This window comes from Lissotriton helveticus, chromosome 5_1, assembly GCF_964261635.1.
Source record: "Lissotriton helveticus chromosome 5_1, aLisHel1.1, whole genome shotgun sequence".
NCBI lineage: Eukaryota > Metazoa > Chordata > Amphibia > Caudata > Salamandridae > Lissotriton > Lissotriton helveticus.
Window position 1 is genome coordinate 1348396810 of NC_136065.1, and position 20170 is coordinate 1348416979.

General features: G+C 43.0%; 1 protein-coding gene across 1 annotated transcript in view; it reads left to right on the forward strand.

The window, feature by feature from the left end:
* The window catches only part of ITPR3 (inositol 1,4,5-trisphosphate receptor type 3), a 568454-nt gene that overhangs the window by 222387 nt on the left and 325897 nt on the right, over window positions 1-20170 (forward strand). The window contains exon 7 of the mRNA XM_078644240.1: window positions 11800-11883. Coding sequence (XP_078500366.1) covers window positions 11800-11883 — 84 coding nt within the window. The remainder of the gene's footprint in view (window positions 1-11799; window positions 11884-20170) is intronic.

Sequence of the window (20170 nt, forward strand, 5' to 3'; positions counted from 1 at the left end):
GGTTGAAAAGCTTTGGATATGGATGGGCACACAGATGGAAGGACAGAATGAATGGTGAAAGACTGACTGATGGATGAAAGAATTCATAGATGACATTTTGAGTGATACTCACCTGCTACTTGAATGTTACGATAGTAATTGTAAATGATTGCATGTTTTGTTTTAGGGGTAAGATTTTAGGGAGCGTCTCATAGTACCGTGAGCTGTGCTTGAGATGTACATTGTGTTTGTAACAATAGGCAAGGCGTCAAAAATAAACTATGTAATAGTGTATTGACAGTGCATTCTTTAGGAAAGCTGCAGGGAAAAGCACCTTTGTGACTGCCGTCAGCTTGTGCAACTCTCTGCGAAGTCCCCATAAGCAAAGTCAGATTCCATATTTTAAGTTTCACTTGCTGAAACACCCATAATGCGTTCCCTATAGTGGGTTCATCAGAGCAGTCCTCCCTTTAGTTCACCTATGTGTGCCGCATTACATCTCACAAAGGCTTTCAGATATGAGATGCTAGTAATAAAGTCTATCCGAGCAGATCTTCCTGACCACTTCTCTCACCAAACATGCCTGCTCAGGACCTTGAGTTGTAAACAAAATATCAGACTGGACATATAAATAGATTATTTTGACTTGTACTTAATTGGGTGTCTATTTACGTACTTTTATACTATTGCGCAACTTCCTCTGATGTGTCTGTAAAACTTACCTTTTTTCCTGAATTTTGACCTTCTGTCCTGAATTTTGATCCTCTGTCCTGAATTTTTTCTCTTACCATCCCGAATTTGCACCCATGCCCTATTGTCAATATATGTCAGCCATAAATGAGGTTTTTCAAAAGGTAATCTAATGTGCTATTGATTTTATTTAAATTACAGAGGTGTGAAACTCAAGATTTATGACTGAAGTTAGAGATGGGCATGTTACTTTTCTCTTATTTGAATAATTAAAATCTTTTTATATGTATTTTTCAATTGCATATTAAACCAAATGGCAACATAAAAACACACACAAGCAGTGAAGTGTAGAAAAACGTTAACTTCACTTTTCTTTTTCATCTGAAAACGCACATAAAGTTGCAGCAGAAAACCTGTTGAAAAACATGGTGAAAAAAGCATACATTTTAAAACATTTAATGACATTGTTTAATGGGAGTATACTTCAGAAAATAAAATACCTTTTGTGGTCAAGTGATGCTTTTTATATATTTCATAATTTTGTGAAAAACTAAAACATGTCCAGGGAAATTGTGAATCATACATAAATATTGTTTTTATAATTGTTTTTGCCCTTCTTTATCTTAGTATGGAATACGGGCACTGAAAGACAGGAATGGTTTCTCTCAATGTAATATTTGCCTTCATTTATGAGGCATCTTTTGGAAGATTCTCTTTTTGTAAGAGATCTAGTTAGAAACATTACCCTTTGTGGTTGATGGTTTATCTTCCACCCTGGTGGGCTTCTGTGATCATCCATATAATTGTAATTGGATTAATAATACTATCCCTGACGAGGCGTCAAAGTGCTTTTTCGGTGAGGAGCACGCTACTCTGTAAGCCATAAAGGATTAGTGGTGAATTAGTATAGTGAAATATGAAAGTAATTTGAGTGGTGGATATTAGTCAGTTATTTGCATTGAGAAGGATAGTGGCGCTCTGTTGCTGTTTAGCCAGGCTCACTCTAAAAAACACACATGCATCTTCCATGCCCATAAATGTCAGAGTTGTAGTATATGTATGTATGATAGATTTCTACAAAATTAATAATAATGCAGATCAATTATGTAGTCACTGGTTGTCTTTCAATGTGGCAGGGATGCAGTCCCATGGAACCATGTTGCACTCCCCTGACAGACTACTGGAATTCCACAAAAAAAGCTGGTGTGGTGTGACTAACCTTGGTTTTCTCACACTAGATATTCAGAACATACCACACATCAATCTTTGACAGCCTCAGGTGTCACGTAGGTGGACATTCTGACACTTGTCTCAGGTAGGAATTTGAGCTTGGAGGGGATGCGAGATTTTCCACTGCAGTGTGAGGTGTCTATTGTTTGTCTAGAGATCTGTATTATGCTGAAGGGTGGAGTAATGACTGCTTTCTGCATTAGTGACATGCCTGCAACTCGAGTAGTGACAAAAAGAGTTTCAATGCGTAGTGCCGCTGGTCAAGGCATGAGATAAAGCTTGTGCTGCAGGACTGTGCTTTCAGCTTCCACCCTGCACACACTACAAATAGAAGGAAAAACAGGGCTTCATGTGACAAGTTACCACAACGAGCGGACCCAGAGAAAGAAATATAGCATTTCTTGAGAGCATGGGAAAGGTGCAAAATCATAGGATTTGTAACTGCCATTTCCTTAATTTAAATAAATTTCATAATTAGATGGAGTAAAACTACAAATGACATTATGGGGAGCAAGTCTGTCTGCTTGGTTTCCAAGGAAGAAAGGATGTCGAGGATCTGAGAGCTTTGAATGAACAAAGGTTGATGAGCTGGACGAGTAACCCATGGAGAATATCCTGTTCATATTATTTGGAGGGAGAACAACCCTATTTGCCTAACAAAAATGCAATAATCAGAGTTTCACAGGGGTAGAGTGAAGGGAGTGTAAATGATTGAAAACGTTCTTTAAATCTGAAAAGACAACACCAAAGTTGTCTCAATGAAGAACAGACATAACAAAAGCAAGACTTAAGGGACTGATTTAGAATTCGGCTAAAGGGTTACTCCATCACAAATGTGACGGATATTCTGAATGCCATATTTCAAGTGTCATTGGATATAATGCACTTGTAATACGGATGATGGGATAGCTGTCATATTTGTTACCGAGTAACCCTCACCGAACTCTAAATCAGGCCCTAAGTCTCTAAAATATGTGGAGTAATGAGTTAAATCAACAATTGTGGCCATCTGTAATCCACCCCTCTTTAACTGAGCTGAAGAAACATTTTTGACATTCCAAATTTATACAAGAACACTAAAGACATACCAGAAGGTCCCTATAACTCAAACAGGACAACACAGACCAACTTACTGAAGAGACAGGAGACTTTGGGGCTAGACGGCTGCTGCTCTTCTTCTATTTAATCTTTAGTTAACAGGGTGAACCAAAACTATTTAAACGCTTCCTGTTGTTTCTCCATCGTTCTATCTGGATAGGGCATGTTCACTATTCTGATCACAAAATCTGACAAGGATCCTCCTATAAAGAAAAATGGTAGACCAATTCGGATATTTAACATAGATTGTAAGGCCTTCATGAAGGTCTTGGCATTAAGATAAGCAAATTGTACTTGGTCTAAGTAAGCCTGGACGAAAAAAATTGCTAAAGGGCAAGCTATCAAATGAGAACTTCCGAATGTCAATTAATATGATGACCATGACAGATATAATTTGCGATGCAGTGCGCGCTACGAAATTCGTTTTATTATTCAAATTGTTTACTTACATGTAATTATCCATATGCCGGTCTTTAGCCCTCTCCACCCTGCCCCTCTCCCTCCCCGCCTCCCTGCCCCACCGTAACTCCCTCCACGGCCCGCGGCTGTATAGCGCACAATTCACCATACGGCATCTCAGCGCTGTTGCGGAGCAAAAACAGGAGTCGATCAGAGAGATTAAAATAATTGGGCTTTGAGTTGTTTCCTAAATTTACAGTAATTTGGGCATGAACGCACAGGAAGAAGTAGCTTATTTCAGTACATGGGGGCGAGATAGGAAAGAGCCTTTCCACCGCTGCGTTCCCAAATGGGGATCAATATCCTATAATATTTTTATGAGCTAGTCCTAAGCATCACTGCTCATATGTTATTATTACCTGAGAGTTATTCTCTACCATTATCTCAATTACTGAACTCATAAAGATTTTCGTAAGAAGTAATCGTAGGCAACTCATTATTGCTCTTATCATCATCTTTCTTTCACAAAACATATAAAATCAATAACAAAAGTGTATTGTATTACACAGTCCAAATAGACATATATTCATTAGTAATCCATATAGAAGTTTCACATGTGTCCTAACTGCTAAATAGCGGCATTTATCGCATAGTTAAACAAGCATTGTTCTCACCTCCAAGACAAGAGCTATTGGCTTTGTCAATGTTTAGCCATGTTCTACAGCAGTGCTGTGAAGCATGCCTTAAAGTTTAGCAAACAAAGTTCTAAGATGCAGTCAGCACTGGCTGCATAATAGATCTATTATTAATGCTGGAGGGAGGGCACAGTGGGAGGCCCATGGAAGCGAGTCAATACTGTGGGAGAGCTGACAAAAAAAGCCCTATCACCTGGCCAATAGTGTCTGTTCCATAGAGCTTTTTTGTTATTACTGGTGGAGGGTAGTGTGGGGTTCTTTGCAATGGAGGGTGGGGAAGACAACATGGACAACAGAGTGTGTGGGGCAATAAAGGGTGGTCCACCCTTCAGCGACTCTATCATCGACTTCATTGCTCCCCAAGCTCTCGCCTCTTTATGCTACATGCTCCTCTGCTACCTCAACTTTCACCTGGACAACCCCAACAACAAGAATACATCATGCCTGTTGAAGAACCTCGCCATCGTTGGACTCAAACAAAGGGTCACCTCCCCAACTGACTCATCAGGACACACGCTCGACCCCATCTTGTCCGTCATTGACAACAAAAACTTCAGCCACCCCACTGGGCTGCTTTGGACCAACCACTACTGTGTCCACTCTCCTTCAACAAAAACACCATACTCCACTATGCCCATCGCTACCCTCGGAGAAGTTGGAACAAAGTCGCTGAAGAACAGCTGACCACCTCCCTCAGCAAAACCCTGCCTCTGACTTCCGCGGACGCCAATACTTCAGCACACAACTTCCACCGATGGATCTCCAACTGTGCCGACACACTGGCTTCTCTCAAGAAAGTGACAGGCAAGTGACACTCCCAAATAGCCAGCTGGTTCTCTTCCACCCTTCATGAGTCCAGACACACGTGTAGACAGCTCGAGAAGATACGGAGGAGCAGCAAGACCCCGGAAGACCACTCAGTCTTCAAAACCACTGTCACCGCACACTACCACCTCATTAGCACAAAAAAGAAAGCCGTCCTACAAGAAAAGATCAACGCCTATGCATTCAATAGCAAAGAACTTTTTGCCGTGGTCAAAGAATTCACCAAACGTAACACAGAGACCGCAGACATCCTACTCTCCCAAGACCTTTGTAACAACCTCAGCACCTTCTTCCACTGCAAGATTAAGGAGCTCTATGACAGCTTTAACAGCCTCGACACCCAAGACCCTCTCATCCCACTCGCAACCACCGCACCCAGTGAAACGAGACCCCATCTCCCCTTCCCAGCTAAGATCATCGAGAAAGCCATCAAAGCCAAACTTTCTGAGTTCATTGAAGCGAGCCACATCCTGGAACTCTCCCAATCTGCAACAACAGCACAGAGACCGCCCTCCTCGCTACCACAGACAATGTCCGCACCTTCCTCGACCGAGGTGAAACTGCAGCCCACATCCTCCTGGGCCTCTCGGCTGCCTTCGACACTGTCACCCTCTGCACCTTATGCACAAGAGTCCATGACGCCGGCATCTGCGACAAAGCCCTGGAATGGAGAGCCAGACTACCACCGTTCCACTCGGAAACTACAGAGGTGGGCTGCGGCGTGCCACAGGGCGCCTCCCTGAGCCCCACTCTCTTCAACATCTACATGTCCCCGCTCGCAGCTATTGTCAGGAACCATGGACTCAACATCATCTCGCACGCCAACAACACCCAGCTGATCCTGTCACTCACCAACAAACCCACAGTCACCAAGAACAACTTCCACGGATGAAGGCTGTTGCCACCTGGATGAAGGAGAGCTGCATGAAGCTAAACTCAGAGAAGACGAAAGTCCTCGTCCGGGGCTCCACCCCCTCCAGCTGGAACGACTTCTGGTCGTCTGCAGATCTGGGATCCCCCCCACACCCACAGACCATGCACGAAACCTCAGCATCATCCTGGACTCCTCACTCACCATGAACCGCCAGATCAATGCTGTCTCATCGGTTCCATGTTTAATTATCGATGTGAAAAATATTGATGAAAAAAATATAGATGTACAAATATCGATTACAAAAATATCAACTCCCTATACATAAACAGGTAAGTACAATAATATTGACTAAAAAATATCAATGTCAAAAATATAGATGTAAAAAATATCGACTTGAAAAATTACAGAACTTAAATTAAATAATATTATTATTATTAACAAAATTATTTAAATGTAATATATTTTAAATAATTATAACAAATAAACTTAATTTAATAAATATAAACACAAAAAAGTGTACATATACATATATTTACTTAAATACATTTTATTAACTATTATCTTTATTTAATTTATGAACTTTTTTAAGTATATAAAAATTAAATAAACATATATAAATAATTTTAAATAAAATAAAATATTCTATATTTAATTAACACTTTAAACTATTTAAAATAAATAATACATACATTTAATAACAAAATAAAAACATTAGTAGTTAAAACGTTGGATAGCGAGGGGTAAAAATTACTATTCCCACTCCAGTGAGCGCAACAGTAGGGAAAGCGTTGGATAGCGTAGGGGTAAAAATTATTATTCCCACTCCAATGAGTGCAACAGTAGGGAAAGCGCTGGATAGCGGAGGGGTAAAATTAACTATTGCCACTCCAGTGAGTGCAACAGTAGGGAAAGTGCTGGATAGCGTAAGGGTGAAAATTACTATTTCCACTCCAATGAGTGCAACAGTAGGGAAAGCGCTGGGTAGCGGAGGGGTAACATTTATTATTCCCACTCCAGTGAGTGCAACAGAAGGGAAAGCGCTGTATGGCAGAGGGGTAAATATTACTATTCTGACTCCATTGAGTGCAACAGTAGGGAAAGCGTTGGATAGCGGAGGGGTAAAAATTACTATTCCTACTTCAGTGAGTGCAACAGTAGGGAAAGCGTTGGATAGCGTAAGGGTAAAAATTACTATTCCCACTCCAGTGAGTGCAACAGTAGGGAAATCCCTGGATAGCGGAGGGGTAAAAATTACTATTCCCACTCCAATGACACACAACACACACCTAAAATTAATTACACAATTACATTTAATAACACCAATTAATTAATCAAAATTAAATTATTATTATTTATTAACTAATCAATAAAAGAACTAATTACTTACCACCATTTACACATATAAACTTCACAACACACACCTAAAAATAATTACACAATTACAATTAATAATTACTAATTAATTAATGATAATTAATTTAAAAATATTTAATAATTGCTCAATAAAAAATTAATTACTTATCACCCTTCACACCATTTACACATATAAACACCACAACATACACCTAAAATTAATTTAACATAATTAATTATTAATTGACTAATTGAAATTAATGAACAACTATTTATTCAACTATTATTAATTAATCAATTAACACATTAATTATTCAATACATTGTATATAATTAAATTACTTCCCACCCTATTCCCTTATAAACCCACAACCCGCTACGGAACTAAAAACGCAGAATTAATCTTAAAATAAATTAATAACTAGTAAAATACTAAACATATAATAAAATGACAAACAATTCTAATAAAAAACACTAAAATACATAACATTATTAATAAATTGATATTTTTGTCAACTATATTTTTTCGTAAATTATATTTATTACAACAATATTTTAGTAATCGATATTACTTACCTGCCAGTCGATATTCTTGTCAACTATGTTTTTGTTGTCGATATTTCTTCCCCACAATATTTTCGCGGCGATATTTATGTCCCACGATATTTCTCTGTCCAATTCCTGCTCTGCACGTCTCATCATTCTGCTTCCAAACGCTACGCTTACTCCGAAAGATCTTCAAGTGGAACCCCGCTGAGTCCAGAAAGACGATCAAACACGCATTCATCAGCAGCAGACTGGACTACGGAAACGCACTTTACTCCGGCATTTTCTAAAAATGTCTCAAGAAATTGCAGAACATTCAGAATGCCTCAGCTACACTCATCTTAAATATCCCCCCTCTGCAGCCTCATCACTGGCTACCTGAGAGACCTCCAATGCCTTTCAGTCAACAAAAGAATCCACTTCAAGCTCCTGACACACGCCTACAAAGCCCTACACAACGCCGGATCAGCATACCTCAACCCCCGCCTTGCATTCCACGCACCTACCAGAGACCTCCGCTCCGCCCAACTGGCCCTGGCCGCCGTCCCACATATCCGCAAGACGACGGCAGGAGGAAGATCCTTCGCCTACCTCGCAGCAAGGACCTGGAACAACCTGCCTCTGCACTTCAGACATCACCATCACTGCCTCAATACAGGAAGGATCTCAAGATCTGGCTCTATGATTTAACCACAGTGCCTTTTGACGAATCAGCAGTCTCCAACTCACCCTCCAACCCCCCCCCCCCCACCAGTGCCTTGAGACCCTTATCGGTGAGTAGTCGCGCTTTACAGTCACCTGATTGATTGAAGTTCAACTGCATCACTTAAAAGTCCCATTCCACCATGCACCATGCCTACCTACCTAGCTAACTACTAACAATACCGGTCAATGCCAGATGAGCAGGTCTGACATTGCCAGATTAGAGCCTAATCAGCAAAAGGAAGAAGCAAACAAGAAAGCAAGTCTTGTCTGCCTATGCCCCCTCAAACGGAATTTAAAATCAGAACAGTACCAATCCTCCTACAATTCAGGAAGAAACTGAAAACTCACCTCATCAAGGAGCAAGCCGATTTCAAACACCTTCCACTACCTGAGTCCTATGCCTCCCACCCCCATGCTGACTCATTCCCGCCAACAACGTGAAATCTTCGGTAGTGCCCCTCTACATACAGTACGGTGTCTGTGAATTAACTACTTTGGAATCTTTCGTTTTTTTGTGTTTTTTTACTGCATTGTGAATTTTAGGAACCCCGTTATCGTCTCCCATGACCTTTGCCCGGCTGTCTGCGCAGAGTAGCTCTCAACACAAAGGTAATAATATTTAAACAATGTTTTAAACCAATTGTATTACTTTATTTGCATAAACATGTGTTGTCAACTACAAAGTACTGTTAACATTCAGCAGAGCATGCGAGCTCTTTCATGGGCGGGCTGGAGCTGCGCCACGGTAACCTGAGCAGGTGAGAATGAACAATAAACAACCCAGGGAAATTAACCGTGAGCGTCGAGTCCTCGTTTATCCCCTCGGATAGGCCTGTGAGTGTATTCAGCCGCCATCGAAGGTATGGGTCTGCTGATAAGGCCGTCTTGGCGCATAAGCGTCAGGTGGCAGGCATGCTAGGGGCCGTGGGCACCCACATTCTGTCTTTCCCCAGAGGGAGCCCCTCATTCTCTCAAAATGGATGGCCGCGCCGTCTGCGCCAGACTATGGTACATCTCTCTTCCACAGAGCCGTGTCTGGTGCTCTGGCTAGATTTCCAGCTCATAGCTATTCTCCCCAGACTTTGACCATGCAAAATCCACGAGTTTGCAGCTACTCTTTTGTTTCTGAAGGTGCATCAATAGGCCGAAAAGGTGTGTTTCAACTTAGTTACATCTGAGTATCCTGGCTGAGAGATATCTGAAGCCTCACACCTAGATGCAAATCCAATGGAGGGGGAACAAAGGCACACAGCTTGTTATTACTTCTCAAGTACTTAAGGGAGGCGTGCTTTTGACTTTTTTTAGTCCCTGTATATGTTAGACATGCATGCACTGTAAAAATGCCAGATGTATTGGTCTGTCCCAGTATTTACACAGTATTTACACAAAGAACAATTTAAATATCACTATTTTGTTGGGATATATGATGCTACAACACATACTTTTACAACGCATACATTTACAACACATTTTTTACAACACAACATCCATTACAACGCATTCCATTACAACGCATGCCATTACAACGATTTTTTTAAAACTACCTTTACAACGCATTCCATTACAACGCATACTACCTTCACAACGCATACCATTACAACGCATAACATTACATTGCATGTGTGGTAAGTATTAGATAGTGTATGGGTAAAAATTACTATTCTAACTCCAGGGGGGTGCAACAGTAGGGTAAGTGTTGGATAGTGTAGGGGTAAAAATTACTATTCTAACTCCAGGTGGGTGCAACAGTAGGGTAAGTGTTGGATAGTGTAGGGGTAAAAATTACTATTGTAACTCCAGGGGGTGCAACAGTAGGGTAAGTGTTGGAAAGTGTAAGGGTACTATGCGTTGTAATGTTATGCGTTGTAATGGTATGCGTTGTAATGACATGCATTGTAGTGGTATGTGTTGTAGTGTCATGCGTTGTAATGGTTGCGTTGTAATGGCATGCCATGTAATGGATGTTGCGTTGTAAAAGTTTTGTTGTAATGGTAGTGCTTTGTAAAAGTTGCGTTGTAAAGGTTGTTTCCCATTTTGTTGTATTCCTTTTACAGAGCTGCTCATCCCAATGCAGGGTGTTGGAGTGCTTTACATCACACGTACACATTATATATTTACAATAAATCAATAAATGATACTTGTGTAAATACATTTACAGGATGTGTTACATAAGACAGTGAGGGTTACAAGGTGTAGGAGTCACATGTCATTCGTAGCTCACTGTGCTATATTACAAGGATTACAATTTATAAATTGCAAGTAACTAAAGGATCTCTGACTAAAAAGCTGTAAACCACTTACCATCTACATAGAATACAAATCTGTTATCTGCATGTTACATGATGTGTTTTGCAGGAGACATATTAACTCTCCATGCTACTTTGATTCAAAAGCTGAGACCAGACAAAACACAGATCTCTCCAGCAAGTGCATAAACCTCCAGAGTTATCTTACCATTATTATTAAACCCTTAGATTTACTGGGTACACAAAGATCTCTGCAGCAGGTGCCTTAACCCCATAAGATATTTTAAAATACAGAATTTGCAATCAACTAAGCAACATGGATTTACTGCCCCGTTTCTCCTTTTTACCAATTTCTTTGTGACAGAGTTAAAAAAAAGTGTAAATTGAGGCCCAGGTTTTGCTTCGGGGTTGTGTCAATTTTTGGGCGGACGAGCGTCACCCCACTGCTCTCAGAGCAGGAAAAAGGAAAAAGAAAATGATAATAACATGGTTATTATAATTTTATTTTTATCATTTTATTTTTCAAAGCTACAGGGCTGGGTTAGGGTGGGCGGGGCTGGTGTCACAGGGGGGGAGTGGTTCATGCACTTAAGTGCTCATGACAGTTTGGCCGGCTGCCTTGGACCATCCAAACAGACATGCACACTTAGCATGTTCTCCACCGGGCTGTAATACGCAGCCTGGCTGGAGAACATGCACAGGCTTCCATCTGAGCTCTGAACCACCACGCTCAGACCAATCAAAATGCTGCATTGCAACGTTGTGATTGGCTTAGGGGAGCCAGTGTGCTTCTTGGACTCACCAGGAAGAGAAGCAGCGAGACAATGTTGGAGAGACGGCGGGGCGGGCATGATAAGGGAAGTGTTTTTTTTAAAAAATGTGTTCCCCACCCTGCAACGCCACCCCCACCACCCTCGTTCCCTGCCAGCTGCCACTAGGCTGATCATTCAACGCATACAAAGTTCAATAATAATAATAATGAGTAGGTTTTCATGGGCCCGTTCCTCCTTGCATAGGGGCTCCCAGGTTGGCTGCTCAGCCCTTCTGCGTCTAGGAGCATCAGTGCTCCCAGCGGTGCTCCTCTGGCGCCTTACCTCACTGATCACCTAACCCATGCTTTCGTCAGGACTGCTCTGACCTCTGTCTGCTTCTCTTTCCAGGTCAACTCCGTAAACTCGAACACCAGCTGGAAGATCAACCTTTTCATGCAGTTCCGGGATTACATGGAGGATGTCCTCAAAGGGGTAAGGGACGTGCCATATGTTTCCTGCATTTCCCTTTCTGCCGTACAAAAGTCTGCAGCCCTTCTAATGGCTTTTACATAACTTTAGTCCTGTCTTTCTTCCACACCATCATATGATTTCTTGTTCTCCTGTCAGGCCTGGAAGGAATTCTGCGCCAGCACAAAAATCCAGCCAAGAAACCGTATTACACTATCCGTGCTAAAAATATAAATCAAAAGCGGATCACTGTTTTTTTTAGAGTTCTGAAAATTTGAATTGTATATATTAGATGCTATAACTATATCGGCCAGCATTTGTTAGTATTTATAACCTTGCTTTACCTTACAATTAGAAAGATTTACGAGGGAAAGCTCTCAAAACGATGTAGTGAGTTTGTCTACACGCACTATTATCTGTAGAGTAACATGATACTCTATTAAAGCACGCACGAAGAAGTGTTCACCTATTTTCGTTGTAAAGCAAAAGTACGCAGAGTGAGGTAAAGCCATGGTTTGCCAAGAGTAACATCATTCAAGTAAGTGGTAGCAACAATCTGAGCTAAAGCTGCCTGGCCACACAGTCTCCAACAGCCATGTGAGTGATCCCCTCCTGCCTCTTTTTTTGCTAGAAAGAACTGAACGCCCTTTCCAGGGCTAAATTAGAACACTTTGTCCAATAAAGCTGACTTACAAAGTACACCCATAACAAGCTAAATCGCCCTGACAATGTACAAGGAATCGCTATAGGAGGTGACTCGTAACCCGAGTGTGAGTCAATCACAAAAGGGGCAAATGTAAAAAAAAGAGAATGATTATCTATAAAATGAGTAGAATAAATATTAGCAAAGTACGTTGAGTATATCAATGCATCTGTGTTGGCCTCCATTGTACAAAGTTAAAGGAAAGTAACAGAACTTTCGATTATTCTAATGACATCACTGGCCTTACCGGACTGGATACGCAAAACTATTTCAGAATAATCCATAAACCTCATAGAAACAATAAAATAGATGAACAGGACCCAGAGGCCATTGAATCTGCAAGTTGTTGCTTTGTCACTAAAAATGGTGCTTCAGAAAACCCTTAAATTAAACTGAACCTGGAAGAAGAATTCATTCATTCATTCAGAGGAGGAGGAAGGGGCACAAACACTAATAAACCTAGAATTATAATAACGATTCTCTCAGCAATTGCTCATTTCTGAGGGGATTCTCTGGGTCCCCTTTGTAATCCCAGTTAACTTCTCTCTGTGGATTTACCGGTAACTCTGGCTTTCTGTTACCAGTTCCTCTGGTATTGGTAGGTACGGGGAGGGGGGCAGAGGGGAAAGGCAAGCACAAGGCCTCACAACGAGGCTTGTAATGAGAACCTTACTAGGAAATATTTAGACTTTCTCCGGGTTTGCACATCTGTTTATGTGCTTTGGGGATATGCCTGCCTTTCTGTACTGAGTGTTTTTGCCCTAATGATGCTTATACTGCACCCATTCTGTTGTGTGAGTGACAATTACCCTGTGCCTGTGCTGTGACTTTTTTGTGTGTAAGAGGTGTTTGCAGAGCTGTGCCTTCTCTGTATCGATGAGGTAAGCTTGCAGTGCTGCTCCCTGAATGCTGTATCTGGTATCTATGAAGGAAGCTTGCAGTGGTGCGCTCTGAATGCTGTATCTGGTCTCAGTGAGGAAAGCTTGCAGCGCTGCTCCCTGAATGCTGTATCTGGTCTCAGTGAGGGAAGCTTGCAGTGCTGCTCCCTGAATGCTGTATCTGGTCTCTATGAAGGAAGCTTGCAGTGGTGCGCTCTGAATGCTGTATCTGGTCTCAGTGAGGAAAGCTTGCAGCGCTGCTCCCTGAATGCTGTATCTGGTCTCAGTGAGGGAAGCTTGCAGTGCTGCTCCCTGAATGCTGTATCTGGTCTCAGTGAGGGAGGCTTGCAGTGCTGCTCCCTGAATGCTGTATCTGGTCTCTATGAAGAAAGCTTGCAGCGCTGCTCCGTGAATGCTGTATCTGGTCTCAGTGAGGGAAGCTTGCAACGCTGCTCCCTGAATGCTGTATCTGGTCTCTATGAAGGATGCTTGCAGTGCTGCTCCCTGAATGCTGTATCTGGTCTCAGCGAGGGAAGCTTGCAGTGCTGCTCCCTGAATGCTGTATCTGGTCTCAGTGAGGGAAGCTTGCAGTGCTGCTCCCTGAATGCTGTATCTGGTCTCTATGAAGGATGCTTGCAGTGGTGCGCTCTGAATGCTGTATCTGGTCTCAGTGAGGAAAGCTTGCAGCGCTGCTCCCTGAATGCTGTATCTGGTCTCAGTGAGGGAAGCTTGCATTGCTGCTCCCTGAATGCTGTATCTGGTATCTATGAAGGAAACTTGCAGTGCTGCTCCCTGAATGCTGTATCTGGTCTCAGTGAGGGAAGCTTGCAGTGCTGCTCCCTGAATGCTGTGTCTGGTCTCTATGAAGGAAGCTTGCAGTGCTGCTCCCTGAATGCTGTATCTGGTCTCAGTGATGTAAGCTTGCAGCGCTGCTCCCTGAATGCTGTATCTGGTCTCAGTGAGGGAAGCTTGCAGTGCTGCTCCCTGAATGTTGTATCTGGTCTCAGTGAGGGAGGCTTGCAGTGCTGCTCCCTGAATGCTGTATCTGGTCTCTATGAAGGAAGCTTGCAGCGCTGCTCCCTGAATGCTGTATCTGGTCTCAGTGAGGGAAGCTTGCAACGCTGCTCCCTGAATGCTGTATCTGGTCTCAGTGAGAGAAGCTTGCAGCGCTGCTCCCTAAATGCTGTATCTGGTCTCTATGAAGGAAGCTTGCAGTGCTGCTTCATTAATGCTGTATCTGGTCTCAGTGAGGGAAGCTTGCAACGCTGCTCCCTGAATGCTGTATCTGGTCTCAGTGAGGGAAGCTTTGTATCTGATCTCAGTGTAGGAAGAGTGCAGTGCTGCTTCCTTAATGTTGTATCTGGTGTCTATGAGAGAAACCGTAGGGCGTTTCCCTGAATGTTGTATCTCGTCTCAGCGAGGGAAGCTTGCAGTGCTGCTCCCTGAATGCTGTATCTGATCTCAGCGAGGGAAGCTTGCAGTGCTGCTCCCTGAATGCTGTATCTGGTCTCTATGAAGGAAGCTTGCAGCGCTGCTCCCTGAATGCTGTATCTGGTCTCAGTGAGGGAAGCTTGCAGTGCTGCTCCCTGAATGCTGTATCTGGTCTCAGCGAGGGAAGCTTGCAGCACTGCTCCCTGAATGCTGTATCTGGTCTCAGCGAGGGAAGCTTGCAGTACTGCTCCCTGAATGCTGTATTTGGTCTCTATGAAGGAACCTTGCAGTGCTGCTCCCTGAATGCTGTATCTGTTCTCAGTGATGGAAGCTTGCAGCGCTGCTCCCTAAATGCTGTATCTGGTTTCAGTGAGAGAAGCTTGCAGCGCTGCTCCCTAAATGCTGTATCTGGTCTCTATGAAGGAAGCTTGCAGTGCTGCTCCCTGAATGCTGTATCTGATCTCAGCGAGGGAAGCATGCAGTGCTGCTCCCTGAATGCTGTATCTGGTCTCTATGAAGGAAGCTTGCAGCGCTGCTCCCTGAATGCTGTATCTGGTCTCAGTGAGGGAAGCTTGCAGTGCTGCTCCCTGAATGCTGTATCTGGTCTCAGCGAGGGAAGCTTGCAGCACTGCTCCCTGAATGCTGTATCTGGTCTCAGCGAGGGAAGCTTGCAGTACTGCTCCCTGAATGCTGTATCTGGTCTCTATGAAGGAACCTTGCAGCACTGCTCCCTGAATGCTGTATCTGGTCTCAGCGAGGGAAGCTTGCAGTGCTGCTCCCTGAATGCTGTGTCTGGTCTCTATGAAGGAAGCTTGCAGTGCTGCTCCCTGAATGCTGTATCTGGTCTCAGTGATGGAAGCTTGCAGCGCTGCTCCCTGAATGCTGTATCTGGTCTCAGTGATGGAAGCTTGCAGCGCTGCTCCCTGAATGTTGTATCTGGTCTCAGTGAGGGAGGCTTGCAGTGCTGCTCCCTGAATGTTGTATCTGGTCTCTATGAAGGAAGCTTGCAGCGCTGCTCCCTGAATGCTGTATCTGGTCTCAGTGAGGGAAGCTTGCAACGCTGCTCCCTGAATGCTGTATCTGGTCTCAGTGAGAGAAGCTTGCAGCGCTGCTCCCTAAATGCTGTATCTGGTCTCTATGAAGGAAGCTTGCAGTGCTGCTTCATTAATGCTGTATCTGGTCTCTATGAAGGAAGCTTGCAGTGCTGCTCCCTGAATGCTGTATCTGGTCTCTGTGAGGAAAGCTTTGTATCTGGTCTCAGTGAGGGAAGCTTGCAGGCACTGCTCCCTGAATGCTGTATCTGGTCTCTGTGAGGAAAGCTTTGTATCTGGTCTCAGTGTAGGAAGAGTACAGTGCTGCTCCCTGAATGCTGTATCTGGTCTCAGTGAGGGAAGCTTGCAGTGGTGCTCCCTGAATGCTGTATCTGGTCTCAGTGAGAGAAGCTTGCAGCTCTGCTCCCTAAATGCTGTATCTGGTCTCTATGAAGGAAGCTTGCAGTGCTGCTTCATTAATGCTGTATCTGGTCTCAGTGAGGGAAGCTTGCAAAGCTGCTCCCTGAATGCTGTATCTGGTCTCAGTGAGGGAAGCTTTGTATCTGATCTCAGTGTAGGAAGAGTGCAGTGCTGCTTCCTTAATGTTGTATCTGGTGTCTATGAGAGAAACCGTAGGGCGGTTCCCTGAATGTTGTATCTCGTCTCAGCGAGGGAAGCTTGCAGTGCTGCTCCCTGAATGCTGTATCTGATCTCAGCGAGGGAAGCTTGCAGTGCTGCTCCCTTAATGCTGTATCTGGTCTCTATGAAGGAAGCTTGCAGCGCTGCTCCCTGAATGCTGTATCTGGTCTCAGTGAGGGAAGCTTGCAGTGCTGCTCCCTGAATGCTGTATCTGGTCTCAGCGAGGGAAGCTTGCAGCACTGCTCCCTGAATGCTGTATCTGGTCTCAGCGAGGGAAGCTTGCAGTACTGCTCCCTGAATGCTGTATCTGGTCTTTTATGAAGGAACCTTGCAGTGCTGCTCCCTGAATGCTGTATCTGGTCTCAGTGATGGAAGCTTGCAGCGCTGCTCCCTGAATGCTGTATCTGGTTTCAGTGAGAGAAGCTTGCAGCGCTGCTCCCTAAATGCTGTATCTGGTCTCTATGAAGGAAGCTTGCAGTGCTGCTCCCTGAATGCTGTATCTGATCTCAGCGAGGGAAGCTTGCAGTGCTGCTCCCTGAATGCTGTATCTGGTCTCTATGAAGGAAGCTTGCAGCGCTGCTCCCTGAATGCTGTATCTGGTCTCAGTGAGGGAAGCTTGCAGTGCTGCTCCCTGAATGCTGTATCTGGTCTCAGCGAGGGAAGCTTGCAGCACTGCTCCCTGAATGCTGTATCTGGTCTCAGCGAGGGAAGCTTGCAGTACTGCTCCCTGAATGCTGTATCTGGTCTCTATGAAGGAACCTTGCAGTGCTGCTCCCTGAATGCTGTGTCTGGTCTCTATGAAGGAAGCTTGCAGTGCTGCTCCCTGAATGCTGTATCTGGTCTCAGTGATGGAAGCTTGCAGCGCTGCTCCCTGAATGCTGTATCTGGTCTCAGTGATGGAAGCTTGCAGCGCTGCTCCCTGAATGTTGTATCTAGTCTCAGTGAGGGAGGCTTGCAGTGCTGCTCCCTGAATGCTGTATCTGGTCTCTATGAAGGAAGCTTGCAGCGCTGCTCCCTGAATGCTGTATCTGGTCTCAGTGAGGGAAGCTTGCAACGCTGCTCCCTGAATGCTGTATCTGGTCTCAGTGAGAGAAGCTTGCAGCGCTGCTCCCTAAATGCTGTATCTGGTCTCTATGAAGGAAGCTTGCAGTGCTGCTTCATTAATGCTGTATCTGGTCTCTATGAAGGAAGCTTGCAGTGCTGCTCCCTGAATGCTGTATCTGGGTCTGTGAGGAAAGCTTTGTATCTGGTCTCAGTGAGGGAAGCTTGCAGGCACTGCTCCCTGAATGCTGTATCTGGTCTCTGTGAGGAAAGCTTTGTATCTGGTCTCAGTGTAGGAAGAGTACAGTGCTGCTCCCTGAATGCTGTATCTGGTCTCAGTGAGGGAAGCTTGCAGTGGTGCGCTCTGAATGCTGTATCTGGTCTCAGTGAGGAAAGCTTTGTATCTGGTCTCAGTGTAGGAAGAGTGCAGTGCTGCTTCCTTAATGTTGTATCTGGTGTCTATGAGAGAAACCGTAGGGCGGTTCCCTGAATGTTGTATCTTGTCTCTGTGAGTGAAGCTTGCAGCGCTGCTCTCTGAATGCTGCATCTGGTCTCTGTGAGGAAAGCTTTGTATCTGGTCTCAGTGTAGGAAGAGTACAGTGCTGCTTCCTGAATGTTGTATCTGGTGTCTATGAGGGAAGCTTGTAGTGCTGCTCCCTGAATGCTGTATCTGGTCTCAGTGAGGGAAGCTTGCAGTGCTGCTCCCTGAATGCTGTATCTGGTCTCAGTGAGGAAAGCTTTGTATCTGGTCTCAGTGAGGGAATCTTGCAGTACTGCTCCCTGAATGCTGGATCACTGAAAGAATATCGACTGAAAGAATATCGACTACCCAAAATATCGTTGAGAAAATATCGAGTACAAAATATCGAGTTTCTATCTACAAACAGGTAAGTACAAAAATATCGAGTACAAAATATCGTTTACAAAAATATCGTTGTTAAAAATATCGACTTTACTAAAAACAATGTTTAATTACATTAATATAAAAAATTAATTACTAAAATATAATTAACAATACTTAAAATAACTTTTAATAATTAAATAATTAATGAAAGTAAAAAAATATTTTTTTTTCATCATATTTCTTAAAACATATATATATAGTAACAAAATTTAATTAAATAATAGGCAATATTGTATATGTACCCCAAAAACCCCAAACTGACCCTGAACCCTAAAAATACCCCTTTACCCAAAAACTGAAAACTGACCCTGAACCCTAAAAATACCCCTTTACCCAAAAACTGAAAACTGACCCTGAACCCTAAAAATACCCCTTTACCCAAAAACTGAAAACTGACCCTGAACCCTAAAAATACCCCTTTGCCCAAAAACTGAAAACTGACCCTGAACCCTAAAAATACCCCTTTACCCAAAAACTGACCCTGAACCCTAAAAATACCCCTTTACCCAAAAACTGAAAACTGACCCTGAACCCTAAAAATACCCCTTTACCCAAAAACTGAAAACTGACCCTGAACCCTAAAAATACCCCTTTACCCAAAAACTGAAAACTGACCCTGAACCCTAAAAATACCCCTTTACCCAAAAACTGAAAACTGACCCTGAACCCTAAAAATACCCCTTTGCCCAAAAACTGAAAACTGACCCTGAACTCTAAAAATACCCCTTTACCCAAAAACTGAAAACTGACCCTGAACCCTAAAAATACCCCTTTGCCCAAAAACTGAAAACTGACCCTGAACCCTAAAAATACCCCTTTAATTTAACATAATTAGCAATTAATCAATTAAATTAAATTAATTACCAATTAAATTGTAAATAATTAACATATATTATTTAATTACCAATTAATTAATTATTACTACCAATTAATAAATTTACATATTTAATTTATTATAATTAAATTACTTCCCACCCTATTCCCCTATAAACCCACAACCCGCTACAGAATAAAATTACACAATAATTAAAAAAAATTATTAATTAAAAATAATTATTAAAAAAAATGACACTTTTCACATATATTATAACATAAAAACACTATAAATAATTAAATATTATTGAAAAAACTATATTTTTTACTATCTAGATTATATACTTGGATATTTTCACTGTCTATATTATTTACAGTCGATATTACTTCACTTACCTTAAAAACGATATTTTGACTGTCGATATTCTGTCTAGTCGATATTTTCTCCAAACGATATTTAAAACTCGATATTCTTTCCAGTCGATATTTTGGAGTCGATATTATGTCTGTGCACCCTGAATGCTGTATCTGGTATCTTTGAGGGAAGCACGATCTGCTGCCCCCTGCTGTGAGTGACTGCTCTTGTGGCCTTTTACATTATCACTACACGGTGGCATGTGCAATCTTCTGAATGACCACCTGCATGACAGCCTGCACAATATCTTGATGATATATGCCATGACAGACTGCATGATAGTTTGTGACAGCTTCTTATAACAGATTGCATGACATATTTGTGGAGAAGTGTGGCTCAATGGTTAGAGCGGCAGACCCTGATGCAGAGGTCTAGCCCGGGACCAGGGTTCAATTCCCCGCCTCGGCGGGTCTTGGGCTCAAAAATTCCACGGACCTGATAATTCTCGCCTCGGTG